This window comes from Poecile atricapillus, chromosome 8, assembly GCF_030490865.1.
Source record: "Poecile atricapillus isolate bPoeAtr1 chromosome 8, bPoeAtr1.hap1, whole genome shotgun sequence".
NCBI classification, from domain to species: Eukaryota; Metazoa; Chordata; class Aves; order Passeriformes; family Paridae; genus Poecile; species Poecile atricapillus.
The window spans coordinates 12,986,576-13,004,486 of NC_081256.1; the positions used below are offsets into that span (position 1 = coordinate 12,986,576).

General features: G+C 37.5%; 1 protein-coding gene across 3 annotated transcripts in view; it reads right to left on the reverse strand.

Annotated features, from left to right (window-relative positions):
* The window catches only part of SLC9A9 (solute carrier family 9 member A9), a 176,372-nt gene that overhangs the window by 86,355 nt on the left and 72,106 nt on the right, over positions 1–17,911 (reverse strand). For all 3 annotated transcript variants that reach the window (XM_058844330.1, XM_058844329.1, XM_058844331.1), the window contains exon 9: positions 12,038–12,126. In XM_058844330.1, the coding sequence (XP_058700313.1) occupies positions 12,038–12,126 (89 nt within the window). The remainder of the gene's footprint in view (positions 1–12,037; positions 12,127–17,911) is intronic.

Consider the following 17,911-nt stretch of genomic DNA (forward strand, 5'->3'; position numbering starts at 1 on the left):
GAATGATGCTTTCTTGGAATGTTCTTTCTGGGGTGGCAAAACACTGACCATGTGGAAGTGGGGACATAAACTGAGAGTTAGGAGCTATATGGAACAATGGTTAAAAAAAATAAGCAAAAGAAAGAAACAGTTGGTGGCTTTGCCAAAGCAAACTTTGGGTAACAAAGAAGACTTAGTTTCTTTAAAACATGATTATTCTTTGCTCTTTCTGATCAAAGAAAATTAGGAATGTTGTCAATGTAATATAGTTATCTTTAAAATAGCAATGAGCTAATAGATCCTTTGCATCTCTGCATCTATATTAGAATTAGAAGAACTGCTGCTGATTTTTCAAAATTAAAACGCAAATTCAATCTCATCTTTCCCTTTCATTCCTCTCAAGTGTGTTTTTATTTTTTCTGTGACCTGCCACCACAGTCCTAACCTCTTGCAAATAATTCAGTTTCTGAGGAGGACAAGTGCAATTTATTCTATTTCAATTTGCTGAGAGGAAATATACTCTAATACTAATTACTGAAGTGTGTTCTTAAAAACAGTTTCCTTCATTGCCAAGTTTTGGATGTAGGAAAGAAATTCAGTTAGTCTTTGACATATTAGGAATTAGTGACTTCTATGGGGGCCTTTAACCTATCAGGACTAAAACCAAAATGTTCTTATGAAGTCTGTGGTGTCTTTTCTTCATGACTATGAGATTTCAATTTCACTGCCAATCTGACACTACAGGACAAATGCTTGCCCCCTTTGCATCTGTTCTATAGACATGATATTGCAGCTTCTACCTACCAAGAGTAATGTTTTCCTTCAAAGTCTGTAAAACTAATTCTGTGCAAAAATAAAGCTCTAGAGCTATAAAATAGGAAATACTTTATTTTACCTAAGCCAGACAGCAGTAGCAGTATTCACACGCATCTTTCTAATGCCATGTTGTCTTTTGGGTTTTTTTTTTATTCAGGGCCTAATCCAAGATAAAAGAGTTTTTACTAAATAACTTGTCTAGTTTCTGTGCAACAATTTCTTGTTCAGGTTTTCCCATATTTACACTGCTTTGTTTATAGAGGCTGGAGGGGAATGGACACAAGGCCTTACCATTTTCTGACCTAGGCAGAGAATCTTCACACTGACAATTGCTCTTGCTCTAGACAGTGTTGAACGAGATCCTCATGATATTAAGCTCCTTTTATTTTTCTTAAACACCTGGTATTGATGAGCTAAGTTATAACTGCATTACCTTGGCAGAATGCCACCCTGGAGTTACATTGGGCAGAATTATTTGCAATTACTCTGTAATTCTAATATCAGTATCTGAAGCAGGATACTGAACTAGTATTCTCACTGATCTGCTCTAATATGTCTGTATGTGGGAATTTGGGGCATTCTTTTGTTTCATTTCTACAGTCATCTTTGAACAGCTTTCCTGCCTCCTGATGTAGGCTGCTATTCAAGAGTTGAGATTCATTTGGACAAGAAGACTGAGAAATGTGAATAGCAGCTGTGTTCTGTGTGTCACACTTTCCCCAAAAGTATTAGAGTACGTGACTTTTCTTATCTGACAGTCCTTTACACTTAAAGATGTAATCTAGAGTGCTCTATGGAGATGTGATAAATGAGACATAATTTGACTCCAGCTGAAACAAAATAGAAGCTGATAAACTGTTGGTAAAAGTATTGCAAAGATTTCCAGTGTTTTCAGGTCTACTAAATTGCTTGTGGTCTCACTGGTGATGTTTTATTGACATCACCAAAGGGAAATAAAAAAGACAGTAAAACAAGAAGAAATTAAAAATGCTACGCTAAGATACATCTTCAACTGTACTTACATCTGAGAGCTCAGGTGACCATTTAAAATAAAATTCAGAATCTGTAGAGAAAAGATACTAATGCACCTTAAAAATGCCATCTGTAAGATTCTGTGGGAAAGCAGAAGGTGGGTGAACTAGGGACATATCATCAGGCACCTTGGAAAAATGTTTTTATAAAAAAAATATTAATTACTAAAAGAGTGTGTGCTTTTGAGGGTGCTGAATGTTGGTTTGGAATTATCCAAAAATTTTTCCAAAACTCCTAACTCTTTTCAGGTTCTCTGGAGGTGTAGAGTGGTCAGTTTTTATTTGTGTGATTAAAGCTGAATTAAATGTCAAAATCTTGAAAAAGACCCTCAAACCTATACCCCATTTCAGTATTGTAGCGCAATGGAAGTATGTAGGCACCAAAATATGTGCAAAGATAGGGCACTTATTTGAATCCTAGTCATGATTTAGACATTTAGTCTGAAAACTTTTGACAAAGGGCTTTTTAGCCCTTAATTATGTGCACAGACGGTGCCATGAGAAAGAGATGAGCTGTAGTCAGCTGTTTAGTATGTCTTGCACTGTGCTACCATTTGGTACAAATGTCTCTTTGGAAGGTAGGAAATCCATTATTCGTGTAATGGAAACACAGCTGTGCAGTCACTAAAAAGACAGGATGCTGGCAAGGGCTTTAGACTATTATAATGTCTTATTTACATGTATTTATTTTCTTCTTGCAGTTTATTTTGTGAGAATTCTGGTGTTACCTACATGCTTCTAAAAGTTTTGACCAAAGCTTTTGTGCAGTTCTTATAGCTGATAGGGAACTTTGCAGATAATAAGACTTGAAAGAGAATTGTGAGGAATCAGCATTCATGCAAAAATCACGCAAGTTAAAAAGGAGAAACGTCAGACTGCAAGAATGGATCTTTGTCAGTAGGCATCACACAAGAGCTCAGATTCCTCACGGCCTCCCATTCCCCAAGGCTCTCTGGGCAGGGCAAAAGTACTGCTGTTTAGAACAATATAAATTAAAAAAGTAGCAAAGCTCCCAAACCAGGCAGAGTGCTTGGGGTGAGGTCGGTCCCCATTTGCAGCAGAACGCTCGATGCTCTGTAGAGTTCCCAGTGTGGCCTCTCCAACCTTGCCAGAAATAGCATCTTAATTGTGTTTCCAAACACAGGCCTCGTAGGAAGAGCTATTATGGACCTGGTGACACATACTCATGCATGTGTAAGGCAACACAGGGCTCTAATTAAGGAACCTATTACTAATACCTTCAACATTAAAAATATTTTAACCTACATGCTGAAAAATTTTACTGCATTCCAATTTAGCAGCATAATGTATTATGCACAGAAATCCAAACCAGTTTTTTTTTCCTAGAGATTTATTCTATAACTGAAGAATTTATTGATAAATCTAACACAATAACATGAAGTTCAGCATTTCCAAGCTAGAGAAAATCATTACCATTGGGAGATGACTATATTTTAAGTAAGAGACTGAGTGTTTTTGCATCTGTTATCATTATATATATTTAGAACGTGCTCATTTATAGCATAAGCAAATGTCATTGAAGTCAAAGGGCTTTGGTTTATTATATAAAATTCTACTGAAGTAGTTTACCTACATGAAAAATTAAGGAAGACTTAAGAATCATACCTTTATTTTTTACCCTTGTCACAAATTCTCAGATGAGGGAGTTCTGACTGACTAAATTTGAGGGAATTGTTGTAATTATCAACTTTTAAAAAACATGAGATTGTATAAGTTATACTTCAAACTAAAGTTAACAATATTTGTTCTAAGGATGGGATGTTAAAGTGCACCCTGCTCTGTTTCAGTGCAACATGTTGATGATGTGAGAATATGTTCCTAACCCAGGACTAGATTGATTCTGGTTTGCTTTTTCTCTTCATGAGTTCCAAAATTGTTATTATGAGAGTGGAAATAGGATGGACTTGATTTCACAGGCTACATAAATAAAGAGGATTCTCTTCACTGAGTCTCACTTTGGAAGTTCCTTTCACATTTCTCCATATGCCAATGAGATTTTGGCCTATTGGTTATGATTCCAATTGGTATATGTTAGCTAACTGCTGGCATCTGATACTGTGCTGTAAAGAGTAAACTACAACCTTAACAATCCAAGATTGTTATTAATATTTAAACAAAATGTTTAATGTTTAAACAGATTGTAAAAACTCTAATGAAGCCATTTGGAAGCTAGTTTGCATATGGTATTATGTTCCTTAGCCTACCAGCATCAAAAATGACATCATTTTTCAACAAGATGAGCTTTCCTGTAGAAATACTGCTTCATTACAGTTCTGGGTTACTTCAGAGTATGAATTACATTTGAGTGTGTTATTTTTCAGTTTCTGTGCTTAAGCAAAATGAAGGAAAATGTTTTTTCTTTGCTTTTCAAGAGAATTTCTCTTCTTCATAGGTTCAAAGTACTTTTCTTTATTTTTTCTGTGTGTGTGTGTTTGTGTAAGACACTAGAATATGATATTCCTCATAAAATGCTGATGACAAAGGAGCACATGCTTGATGGCAGCTAATGAGGCCAGGGAACATCTGCACATTCTCAGTTAAGGAATTGCTAATGCAGGTGTACAAAAAGAGGGAAAAAGGAAACTACAGAATGAAGTATAGAACCGAATAGTCTACCAAAATTTCTGTATATGGACACCCAATATTTTCAGTATTATGGATAGGAAAGCAGCTAATTTATTATATAAACCATAAATGATGCAGGTAATTACTGATGCACCAGAGTTATAAAGTCTGCTGTTACTAGTTTACTCATAGCAATGTTTCCTAGCTGTTTACCATCCATCATGTGGCTCACAGCTGAAAGAGACAACACAATTACAGCATTTTCACATAAATTTAAGGGGAGCCACATGTAAAGAGACTGTAGATTAACATTCTTTTAGCATGGCTAAGTAATCAAGAACATCAGTCAGATAATGAGGGATTTTGGTAAGAAATTCAGATTGAAAGACATGGTAGTATAATTCCTTCTGCAGAAATCAAGATTTTCTTGTGTTGTTATGATTCTTCTTGTTAAACCCATACAGTAAGCAGCTTTAGATTTCTTTATAGTATTATGCTGTTCTACAGGGTTCCATAAGATCTTATGGTACATCTGGTCAAACAATGCACCTGGCATATCTCCAACCTTCATCTTTTTCTGCTAAACACAGAAAATAGCTGTGCAGAGAACTGGAATTCATTGTACACTTCCTGTCAATTGCAATCCATTTCAAAGTAATAATTATTATAAGCACTACGCATTTGCTGCATATTCAATTAGAGCAAAGAAGGCAATTGCTGCACGAGGTCAGGCTGCTTGTGACGGAGCCAGGGGCTCTGCAGAGATGCTCTGGCTCTGCAGTCAGGAGCACAGGGCTCAGCCAGCACGTCTGACACTGCTGGAGCTCATCAGTGCCTCGGGAGGGAAAACTGGAGCTTAGAAGGGAAAGCACAGGACAGGAATGAGGGGCTGCTTCTCTTCAGGGTACATAGTCTGGAGCTGTAATGATAGCTAATGTCTAGAGACCCCAGCTTTTGGACTTTAGGAAGGGTAGAAGACTCTGACTTGTGTTGTTTCCAACGTATGTTAGTCACCTCAAAATTAGCAATAGTTTTTACCTACAGTTTCATGTATCTGATCCTAATAGCCATAAGATAAATGCTGTACTTACAACCCTTTTGTGTTTTATTTTCTTTTTTCAAAAACAAAAACAAAACCAAAAAAAATCAGGGGCATTTTTGTGTTCGCCTTGATTGTTTTCTATAGATGCAAAATGAAGATTTTTGCTATAGGCTTTGTCTCAAAAAAGGAAAAAATAATCTGGGTGAAATATGAGAAGACAAGAGCAAGGTTTTTCTTAATATTACTGATTTCCAAAGTAATTAAGAAAAACTGGATAAAACATGGGCAAAACTATACTAATGTGATTCCAGTACAACTAAATCTTCCCAAATGCTATTTTATTTTCAGACTCTTGTTGTAAAAAAGACCATCTTCTCCAGACCTTTCTCTTGAGGCCTGTTGGTCACTTGTGCTGTTTCCTGAGCAGCTCTGCCTGAAGCCTCAGTCTTTACTACTTTTGAGTCTGGACCTCCAGGAGTTCAAGGAGGCTGGAAATAAAGGATTTTTTTGTTCATCTGCAGAAAGAGGACCATGAGACAGTGCCCATCAGAGCTAACTTTTATACTCAGTCTTCACTTAAATGGGAAAACGTGCTTCATGCATGCAACCTATTTAATGTTAATCAAGAATTTGGACTTTACTGGATTCTTTAGGCAAAGACCTCTTGTGTATTTTTGAAGAGTGCCAGACCTGAATGCCATGCATTAGTCAAAAAGAATTTCCAGTTTACTCTCAGAGGATCAGCCATCAAATACATTATCTCATATCAGCCAGCCAGCCACACACCTTGGAAGATAATAACCCTCCCATTCAGGTATGAAATTTTCCTGTAGGCACTGCAAATGTGGTGCGCTGGGAAAACAGATTCCTCCTGCACAGCACAGATGCAAAGATTGATTAGAATCTGGTACTGGTGGTAACCTTTCTGAGAGATAACTTTTCTCTGTCTTTCTGCCAATCATTTGTGTAGAAATACCTGATCTCTTGCAGTGCCTTAAAGGTCATTTTTCCCTAAGAAGAGCGGCTGAACAAATCACAACAGCTGTCAGTTAGGCTGCTCATTTCAAAAGGATGAGAATTATCCTTGTGTATCTTTATATTTTTGGTAGTTCTGCCTTGCTAATAATCCTAATAATTTGGGACATTTTGCTGTAAGTAAGGTTTTCCTCAGCCTTGAAATACTCTCTCTTTTTTTTTTTTTATAAATTAAGAGCCTGAATTATAAGAGCCATTAAAACCTGACATTTGTGCTTGTATTTTTCTTTCTAGAAGTATAAACTCATTATCTATAAAGAGCTCAGAATTTGGTAACAGAAAATAATAGACAGTAACCAGAGATAAATTAATATAGTCTGTGTAACATAGAGCCAAACACAGCTCTCTTTTTTTAGTCTCTTAAATACTCATACAAATAGCAGAAACAAAGCCCCAGGGCACACACATGTCCAGTGTGACTGTGGAGGATTTAAAATAAAGGCATCAAACCATTTCATTTTGTGCTACAGCTCCCTGGGAGGTTAGAGGGCTGCTTCTCCCAGGTATGGGTGCTGGATATCTGGAGTGGGACCCTCAGAATCCAGATGCAGTTTGGGTGTTGGCAGTGCAGTGCCATCTGTACCCAGCTGCTCTCCTTCTCTCACAGAAGGATATCAACACTAGCTGCAATTCCTGGCAGGTGCTTTTAACAACAAACTCAGGAGAAATCCTTCTGCTACTAAAGCAGAATTTGCAGTGCATTATTTATTTTCTTATCAAAAGACAGCTGATGGGAGAATCAAGTAAAACAGTATCATGTATCCAGAGAAAGGAGATTTGTTGTTGCAGTGCTGGCTATACTTCTGCTTGTAACTGGTTTACAAGAGCCATAGGCCAGCAGAAAAGCAGTAGAATGTTGAGATCCCAGTGACGGTGCTTCATTTGGATACAATGACTTCAGTCAACACTCTGCCTTTAGTCCTGCAAAGATCTTTTTAGTAAACATTGTCTGTTGGCATTCAGGTCACACTCATTTGATTAATTGATTTTCTTTTCCCCTTTCAGTTGACTTGGACACCCCCATTGCCATACTTTTACTCTACTGTTTTACTTTGCTTCTAAAGTGAGTCCCTAATCACGGATGGAACAGCTCCTCAGGGAAGTGGTGGAATTGCCATCCCTGGAAGTGTTCAAAAAATGAGTAGTTGTGGTATTCAGTTGACAATTGGACTTGATGGTCTTGGAGAACTTTTCCTACCTCAGTGATTCTGCTATTCTAAGTCTAAAGCCTATACTGAGATTATACTACAACATATTAGGGTCAAGAGACTATAAGGATTGATTTGCAGTTTTTGAGAAACTAAAAAAATGTTTTATGACTCTTTTTTCAACCTGTTTTGAATAATGTGATTAATTAGAATTAAATTAATAAGCTCAAAAACATAATCCGTTTACACCAAAGTGTCTTTGGAATGCAGCTTAATTTCTGATCCAATAGTAAATAAGTAGGGATTGATCCCTGTCCTTGTTGGAAGATACATAGCTTCATCATCAATGAGCTAGGAACATTTTGAAAACTTCATGTATTTTCCAGGGATTTCCAGGAAATATTAGCTGCTCCCCTGCAAAGTGGTAACTTTTATTAATCAGAGATAATCATGTCTGCTTTGTAGTATGAAGATTAAAATTTGAAGCAATCAGCACTATGTCTATAGGTGAGCAAAACCCAAGAACAGTTTGAACTTTAAGTCCTCCAGTGCAAACCGATTTGCTTGAGCCTCTGAGTGAGACTGCATGTCTTGGTAAAGTTACTCACAAGTTAAGCAGCACTGAGCTCTCTCAGTGTATCTTTACCTCATTCTCCCACCTTTGTTAAGCCTTGGGGGTGAAGGGCCACTGAAATCTTAACTGGGAATCTTGTGCACACAGCACGCCCGGTGCAGCTGAACAATCAGGCCAGGAGCTCTCGTCTCCAAGGCAGCTGCTCCCTTAATGGGTTTGCTCAGGAGCTAAAAACAGGTGAGTTTAACTCCTAATGTGATTAGAAAGGCTACTACAACTAATTTCAGAAGGGAACCTTTACCAACAGTTAGACACACCTGTTTCAGAGGTGACCTGAGAAAAAAGCTTAGGATGACTGGACACAGGCAGGGCAGTGTGTGACATACTCCCTTGTTGGCTGGACATGCTTTCCTGTGTCTTGTAATTCCCTGTCTCTTCTTCCATAGGTGATGCATTTCAGAACTCCCTTTCCAGATTTTATAACTTGCTGACACTATTTTGTCTGCAAAGAGAATTCTTCATACCCTTGCACACTTAACCAAAGAGGGGTATTTCCCTGCCCCACTCTCATTGTTGCAGTTCCCGAGAGTTAAAGAAACATAACCAAAAAAGTTACAACTCATAAGTAGAATTGATAATATTTATGGCCAATAGTCAGTACTCCACCACTAGGAAAATGTGCTGGTCTTGGCATTTGAGTGAAAGTGGTAGAGGACAGAGAGAAAAACAAAGCAAGGAATGTCATCTTCCTGGAGAAAACACAGCATTATCCATGAATCCTTTTGTAGAGGTGACCTGTGGGGATTTACACTCTGCCCACTTTTAACAAACCAGGGATTTCTATTTATCTCACTGCACGCTGCCCAGCCACTGACTTACTTGCAGCAGAGCAAATCAACCCAGCCTAGCTTAACATCTGAAGTCTAATGTAAAATCTGAGCTCTGGTGTCACAAGATTTAGAGGCAACTGTCTGGCTGCAGCACAACGTGAGGGGAGATAGCAGCTGTAAATAATTCTGGAGAAAGCTGCTCAGAATCAAATAGCTTTCGATCAGATCCCAGCAGTTTCATCTTCTCCTTCACTAAAAATACATTGGATAAATTAAACTTTAAGTGCCTGAAATTCAGGAGCACTCTGTTAGACCTAACCTTGTTGCCATGGAGGGCAGGGTCAATCTCACTGTTAAAACCATGATGGTGGTTGTCAGGTCAATGATGATGACTTAAAATTACTGCCATAAAACATCATCCATGCTAAAAGAAATGATTGTAAAAACACAAAGAATGTTTATAAATACTTAATGAAAATTGGGATAATTGAATTGAATGAAAACTATCTAAACCCCTCCATTTTCAGTGAATTTTTGTTATCTTTTCTTATGAGAGTGTTAGTTTGTAGTTTCAGATTCTGTAAGTTTCAGATGCTTGAAATCTAATATTTCTCTTTCATGGAATCTTAAACAGTGATTGATGGAATAATAAAGGATACATGGGGACTAATAATTACATGGCATCTTTTATCAGGTCTTTTTAATAGATGTTCTTAAATTTTTATTTAAGAACTGTAGATAAGTTCTCATTTTACATCAGTGACTGAAGAGAAACCTTTTATTTTTTTTTGAGCAAATGATGATATATTATGGGAAATTCAGAACTTGGCACCAGGGTCAGAAATACCTTCTCTATCACTGCCTACTGGATTTTACCATCAAGCTCTGAGATTTTAAAAGCAAGTAAAAAAATGTAAAGAAAATTATGCAAAGCAGTAAAGAAAAAGTATTTGTTTAAAAACAGCTAACACAATTTTGCAATCTAATTTAGAGTTTAAATCTAATTTCCATGGTTTTTGTTAGCTTCAGCTTTAGCCTTAACTCACCGTTTTGTCCGTGTGCATTACAGTTCAGCAATCCTTTTTGAAAGATCTATCATATTGTAACAAAAGAGAGAGACTGCTTTGGAATAATTCTATAAAAGAACTGAAAAGCCCTTGATTTCGGCCAGTAATGAGTAATAAAAATGACTTAGATAGGGAGCAAAGCCAACTGTCTGAGCAACAATATTCATTGAAGATGCTCTGAAGTTATATATGATTATGAGAATGCCAAGTGTGTGGCTTATTAAATTTGCTTGAAGAGAATTCTTGGGAGGAGAGAAAGAAAGAGGCAGTGCAGGTCTCACTGAAACAGATGCATATGAAAGGGTAATATTTGGATTAGAAAATAAATTAGAAGAATTCAAAGGAATTCAACAACAGTGTTTGAACCATATCATAAAGGAGGCTGAGGATTAAGGGCTTATGGGGAAGAGAAAAACAGAATAGGAAAGTGTGCATAAAACTCATAGCTCCACAGAGAAACACATAATCCCTTTTCTGTGTGTTCAAGGGTAAATTTGGTTTAGTTTCATTATTTTGTTTTGCACTTGTTGAATAGAAAGGAATAACACAATAAACATGAACAAAACCAGGATGCATTTAAACAAAATATTACTTAATTCTGCAGCTGAAAAGCTTTATAGGTAATTAAAAATACACAACCATGGCTTTTTCTGTCTCTCTCTGAAGCTCTGCATTACTAAAACATGCAGATGAATCCCTGAAAAAGCCTGCTATTCAAATTGTAAGTTATATGCAAGGGGAGTAATGGCATATGTAATTCAGTCTTTCTGCAAAACAGAAACAATTCTGTAGTAGATTTCAATGTCCTTCCCTTACAATATAGTTATCAGAGAAAGGTTAGTTCTCTGCTGGAATACTTTCTGAAAGCATCAGCTTCTACTGCTCTGAAGAAATACAATTGAAAAGACTTATCCTGTTCAATAGCTAACACTTTATTAGGGGACTACTGACCAGAAACTCATTTGTGATTTAAAATCTATGAGACTCTAACAGTTGATCTGATACTGTGGCCAGTATTTTTTTCTATCAAGCTGTTTTTGATAGAAAATTGGATTTTTGATTAAATTGAGATGTGCAAGAAGTGATGAATTTTTCTACGTAAAATTTCCAACGCTTAAAAGAAAGGAATTGCTGAAAAAGGTACGAGATTGCATCATGAGAATTACAGTCTTGGGCCAAAAGTTTCCATTTTGTTCTAGGAGATAGATTTCCTACAACCTGGGGTTCTTGGGACATATGAGTCAACATTAAAAGGGAAAAAACCTGCATTTCAATCACTTCTTAGAGGATCTAGGTAGTGGCAGGGTTGTCTAAAACTAAATTACTAGAACTAACTTACTCATGCTGAAAAGTGTTTTGAATACTGCAATGCTTTAAAAATAATTACAATTGTACTAGTCACTTATTCAAACAAAAACTAGATGATCAAATTTCTAAACTCTAAATAACACAATGGAAAGAAAAAAATGGAAAGAAAAAAATGGAAAGAAAAATCTTTGCAATTATGACAGTTTTTAATGAAACAGAAATTAAACTATGTCATTGCTTAAATCAGTGGGCCAGAATGCAGTTTATATAATTCCTTTGCAAAAATCGACCGGAATCCAATCTTTCAGACCACTTCTTACTTACTAAAGATGTTTGTTTTCCTTAATTTTGAAGCATTTTTGAATGGAAGTTGGTGTAATTTTTTATCTCCATACCTGTCTGACATTTCAGCTCGCTTAGGAAGAACAGATTCTTATATTCTCATATTTTTTGCTCATCCTGGTAATTGTTACTGTTTTCCTGGCAAAATCTCCAGTCTTTCCCCTGATGAAGACATAAGGCTCTTGCTTTGCATCAATGAAATCCCATCCAGCTGTATTCTAGCAGCTGTTATACCTTACACCAGTGTAAGACACGATGCCAGTTATTTCCATGTCCTACCTGTTTGGTTCTCATTTTGGAGTCTGGTGACAGATTGTTGTAGGTGTAATGGGCCTGTGTGACTCCACAGAAAAGGACAGCAACAATACCTGAAATTCAGAGAAAAAACAGAGTTAGATGATTCTATTTTCTTACTTACGCTTGTAAAAGGCTGCATAAAAAAGAAAATTAGTCTTTTAACAGCTTTTTATAACAAAAGAAATTTGAGATCTATGTTCTAAGGACAATCATGCTCTCATAGCATTTCCACTGCTGTGTATTTGGAAATTCAAAGGCTGTAGAAAATTTGTTTCAGTTAATACATGGTGGCATGATCCAACCATAATCTAACTGACTGTAATTTTAACTGTAGGGATAACATAATTGTAATATGTAGGAATTTGGTCTATTTGAAAAAAAATTGTCAGGGACTGAATAGGGAAGGAAAAAATAATTTTGTTGCATTTAAATGGCTTGAGACCACTTGGTATTGAATGACTGCAACAGGGTAAAATACTTCCAGTTGGTGCCTGATTGTAACTTATCACAAACAAGGTGTAACAATGTCAAGGTGAACAGCACCAGGTTGCTTGACAGTGAAGCTCTGGCAGGTGCAAGCTGTGCTGCCCAGAGCAGGCAGCTCAGTGGCTGTAGACACACGGCAGCAGTTACAGTCCCAGCTTGTCGAGGGTCTGGAGGGGCAGGGAGGCAGGGCAGGCAGATAATAATACTATTATTATCAGGAATAATAGTAACAAATTTGTTTTATAGGGATATTTTTCAATACTTTGACCCTGGTCCTAACTCACTAGAATCACAGAGTAATATCACTGCAGTGCAGTGTTGTGATTAAAGTAGCTGATAAGATGGTTAGGTCTGGACACAGATAATGCAGGAGGAACCCCCATAAGGAGAAAAACAGAAAACCAAAAATAGTGTCCACCAGTAGCCATATGTAAATGCCCATGGAGGAAGAAAGCTCTGTTTTTTTCTTAAACTTGGGGCTTGTCTACATAGATAATTATTTACACAACAGCTCAGGGGTTCTTGTGTCCATTCTGATCATCATTCCCTGAAACCCTGCAGTGGGGTGTGCACAGAGCAGTGGCATCACTGGGAGCTAGGCATCTCCAGGACTCCTGTACACACAATTTTCCTCCATCCACCCCACAGTGCTTTAATCCTCGTGCCTTTCAGCCCTTGTCCTCACTGCCTCCCATGCAGGAGCATGCCTTAATTAGGCTTTTAGTTCTGCTTCCTCAAGGGCTGCTCTAAACATTACTAGATAATTTTCAGCTCCCAGGCTGCTCACATATACTGGCATTATACTGATGAGTCTGAGGTAACAAAGCAAGCAGAAAGATGCCTGTCCAGGTTTAGGCACTATTCATCCTTGTGATGTGATTGTGCTACAGCTTTCTAGGCATTTATGGAGTTAAACAAGCATGAACTGAAACATATAAACCAGTTCCCCTGGAAGCAAAGAGCATGAAGTGGAATGGTGAGAAGAATCTCAGTCTGTTCCTCCAGTCCTGGACTGGAAACTGGATAAAGCTCCCTCCATCTCCTCCAGGATGGTGACTCTCCTGGCTTTATGGGGTCAGCAAGAAGGGGCTCAGTAAGGAGGCAGAATCTGCTCCTTTAGCATGGCAAACCCAAATCAAACAATCAGCTACTTGAAAAGCATTAATGGGAGCAGGCCAGGCTTTGGAGTCCCAGGAAAAATAGAACGGAATGTACAGAACACGTGTCAGTTGCCTCAAGCACTGGTGCCTCGACAGGTTCTTTAACAGGCTTACCCATATCTCTAAATGTTTGAATTTTAGCAGCAAGAGGGCCCTTGAGGGAGGTGAAATATCCTCTTGCCCTGAACCACAGCACAGATATGGGAAACAAACCAAAGTCATAATTTAGAGAATGCTGAAACTATTTCATCTGGGGGAGACTGTGTGTGTGTGATCTGTGAATTCTCACATACCAGTTAAAATAATCATTACCTTACCATGTCTTTCTTTAGACTCTCCTTATATTGCTAACCAAGAAAATATTGGCCAAGAAAATCCAATTTTCTTGCAAGCCCCTCTCTTTTTTCTGGGAAGAATTGAGGCCTGGCATTAATATGCCTTTGATGGATGAAAAAAGTATGGAGTAAGTACTTTTGATTTGATTTGGCACAAGGGACAGCTGTCATCAGAAAGAGAACAAGGAAACAAATAAATGTTTCTTCTCCACAAACCACTGTGGACATTTTGTTTGCTTCTAGGTTCTCTTTATATTGTAAATTTACCTGTACTGCTTCTACAGAACACTGACTTCTTTAGCTAAGAGAAATTCCACTGAGCTTTTAATGTGTCTTTTTTTTTATATATTTATTTTCTTAAGTCTGTTTTGATATTTATTTTTTTTTCTAGCTACACTAAGACTTTTCTTCATGGTAAATAATATGGAGTGTGGTGAGATTGACACATTCCAGGAAGTTCATATTTTTTTTTGAGGTCTAATTGTTCTCATAAATGCATCTAATTCTTTTTTCTCAGTAACTGTATTTGATTGTACAGAACTGATCTGGTGAGTTTAAAATTTCTCAAGGCATTAATAATATGCACTGGGATGCTCAAACATTTCAGTTAAAAATACAGCCAAACAGTAATGCTGCTAAGTATCACCAGCTCCAGGCTCAGTAACTGAAATGGAGTTTCTGATGCGGTTCCTTCTCTATTAATCATCAGGATGTCAAGTCTTGCATTTTTAAAATTGACTATTAAATTCAGCTGTGATTATAAACTGGTTTTGACTGCTAAGAAACTGTTAATTATGGGTACTGAGAAGACTGAGACTGTCATGAAGAATAAAATGGCTTAAATCTGATTTTGCAGTAAGAATAAATGAACTGAACCATGCAATTATGCAAGTGTAGAAACCAGATACCCTGTTTCCAGGGAAGACTGGGGGAATGCAGTGGAATATTTCAATTGCTACAATTGAATGCTTAATATGTACCAGCCGTGGCTCTCACAATGAATAGTTAAATGGCTTGGAGAAAACTGTTTGTAATGAATATCCATAAAAATGGTTACTTAAGAGTAATGACCAATTACATGTTAACTGAAAAGGAAAGAGAAGTACCTGAAGAGACAAACACAGAACTCTTTAGTTACAAGGAAAAAGCAATCTGGATTTCTTTGTAGCACTATTAATGCTGGATTTTGAAGTTAGCTGGGTAGAAAAATACTGTATGAACAGAGTATGGCACAGAATGAGGTTGTTTTTGTGGGTTTGCTTTCACAGAGAAACAGGTAAGAGCAAATATGGAAATAGTGGAGTTGTAAACAGAAAGGATCCATTAGATGCAGGGAGGCAGATAAAGCAAGGTGGCCCTTGTCCTCAATTTCAGGCTGTTGGAGACAGCTCGCTCATTGCTTTTTTAAGTAGCAAAATTACTGAGACAGTACTACAATAGCAGAGCAAAATGCTAACTTAAAGTAATTAGGGAATGTTTTGAGTTGGTAAGTGGTAAGTTGTTAAGTGCAATGTAGCTCCTTATGTTTATTAACAGATTACTGAGATTTTTCTCTTAATATAAAAGATGAGACACTTCACAGATAAATGCTTATATCACTAGTAAACTTTCAGCTACAGATCAATCTAATTGAAGAGGTTTTATTAGAAATAAAACCCTACCATTTTATTTGGTTTTTTTTGTAACAGAGAAATTGAGACAGCTTGTTAGCTGTTAATATAGCTAGAGGACTTATTCATACATTAGTTTTTACAAATACATGTAGTTGAAATGGTTGTTGAGTCAAATGCTAGTAATATAAAAAATATAGCCACTGTATAGGAACCTGTATATTTAACAGTATGTTGCTGATGGTGTGAGCCTTAAAATTATAGTGTGGGAATTAATTTACAAATGCTAATCTGAAAACCGCTCCTATATTGTCCATAAAAGACAAAATCTTTTTTTTTATGTCATTTTACAAACATGCAAAAAGGAATGTCAGAGAAAAGCAGCATGTGCAATGTTGTTTTAATGCAAACCTGGAACTGAGTGGCCACAATCAAAACCTGACAATTTGCTAATTTGAGAGACTAAGCCAGGCATTTTTCTCGAGCTGTCAGGTCTTTTGGTGGTAAAAAAAGGGGAATTTAGAAAAAGAAAACCTTCAAACTGCTGCATTCTGGGGGAGCAAAGGAATCAATAAAAATAATAGCTTCATTTCAAAAGATCTGTAAGCAAACTGAGCAGTTTTCATCCCGACTTTGAAGGTTTCCAGAGCTTCTGGAATGCCTCTCTAAAGATGCACAACATACTGAAATCTCACAGTAAAGCAGCTGGAACTGGTCTTTCATCAAAGGTGGTGAAATGCATGGAAAAAGGAACAATGAGGATTGGGTAAAAGAGAAATTATTTAAATCAGATAACATTTCCTTCAGAGTCATATTTATGTCAGAATCTGCACAGCATCTCTTGGGATGCAGGTTGAATGTGTGAGTGGCAGGAAATGAGACTGTCGTCTGCCTCAGATTGCTGTGGTAATAACCCAGACACCCAGTGGCAACAATATCCCAATCCAGGCTGTTTTCACTGAGGGTATGAAGTGTGGCTAATCATTTTCTTGATACTAAAGAGAAGATTTAAGGCTTCTTACACCAGGACTGCACCAATGCAGAGCCAAAGCTCATGCTTTGTTCATGAGCCTTTTATCTCTGGAGTAGTCTGTGGTTGATTTTATGTTGAAGTGACAGAAAGCAACAAAAGATGGAGCCAAGGGGATTTTTTTAGGCCCTTATCTGAGGACTATTTGTTGGTATTCCACCTGGCTGCTTCAAGTGAGACCTGGGTTTCAGTGTTCTACTTTTGTAACCCCAAATGAATTGGTGAATTCAATTTACATTGGAACTCCTGTGGTGACATATAACAGCTTTTATACTGGACACGCTAAGAGTGCTTACCCTGTTTATCCCGAACCTCTGCACCAGAAATAAGACTCCACTATCCACACTTTATGCAACTGATCTTTGGTCTCAGCTTAATGCCTTGCAAGAATACATACTTTTCGCTGAAAACATACACATTTCTGTTTTTTCTTACTGCCTTAGAAGACTGTACCTACAGCCAGACCCAAGCCCTGACTCCAGTATCAGATTTGCAGCAGACCAGCTCATCTGTCTCTGCACAGCAGGGCAAATGTTTTCTTACCTATTGTTTTCCTAATTAGGCTTAGATTTCATCCTGTGTTCCTGGAAGTGGCAGAACTAGAGCTTACAAGAGTTGTAGTCTCTTTCTCTTTGACCTGGAAGCCAAAGATCCCTTCTCCCTCCTTACTGGCAGGAGTCTGCCTACTCTGTGTGACACAGCATGGCACATTACTGATGAATAAAGAGAAGAAAACCACACAATTTAGAATTTAAATCCCAGAATATCTTTCTTGTATAGAATAATGTCAGCTCAGTGAACTGAAGCCCATCAGGTACCAAACTGCCTTGGACTCACAGTGCTCAGAACAGCAGACAGAAATGTTTTGGTAGATCCCTTCTGAGAGTGTCACAAGAAGAACTGGTCATAACGTTTTAAAAAAGCAATGAGGTAGATGACAGATTCTAGACAAATCACAGCAAACAGATAGGAGAAGTGAACAGCATGAGGAAAAATGCACTTTGTCAGCAGTATTAAAGAAAATGGAAGATGGTGATATTCACTCTTGCTATGTCCTAAATACGAAGGTAGCACAAAATTGCTCCACTGAGAGACCAGATCTTCGGACTCATCCTGGGTACCTCATTCATAATATGCTGCTTATTTATTTTTGGAGGAAAAGGAGGAAGTGCTTTCCTGCTAGGCAGACTCTGCTCTCCTGTGAGCCCCTGAATAGGAAGGCAGGTGTCACAAAG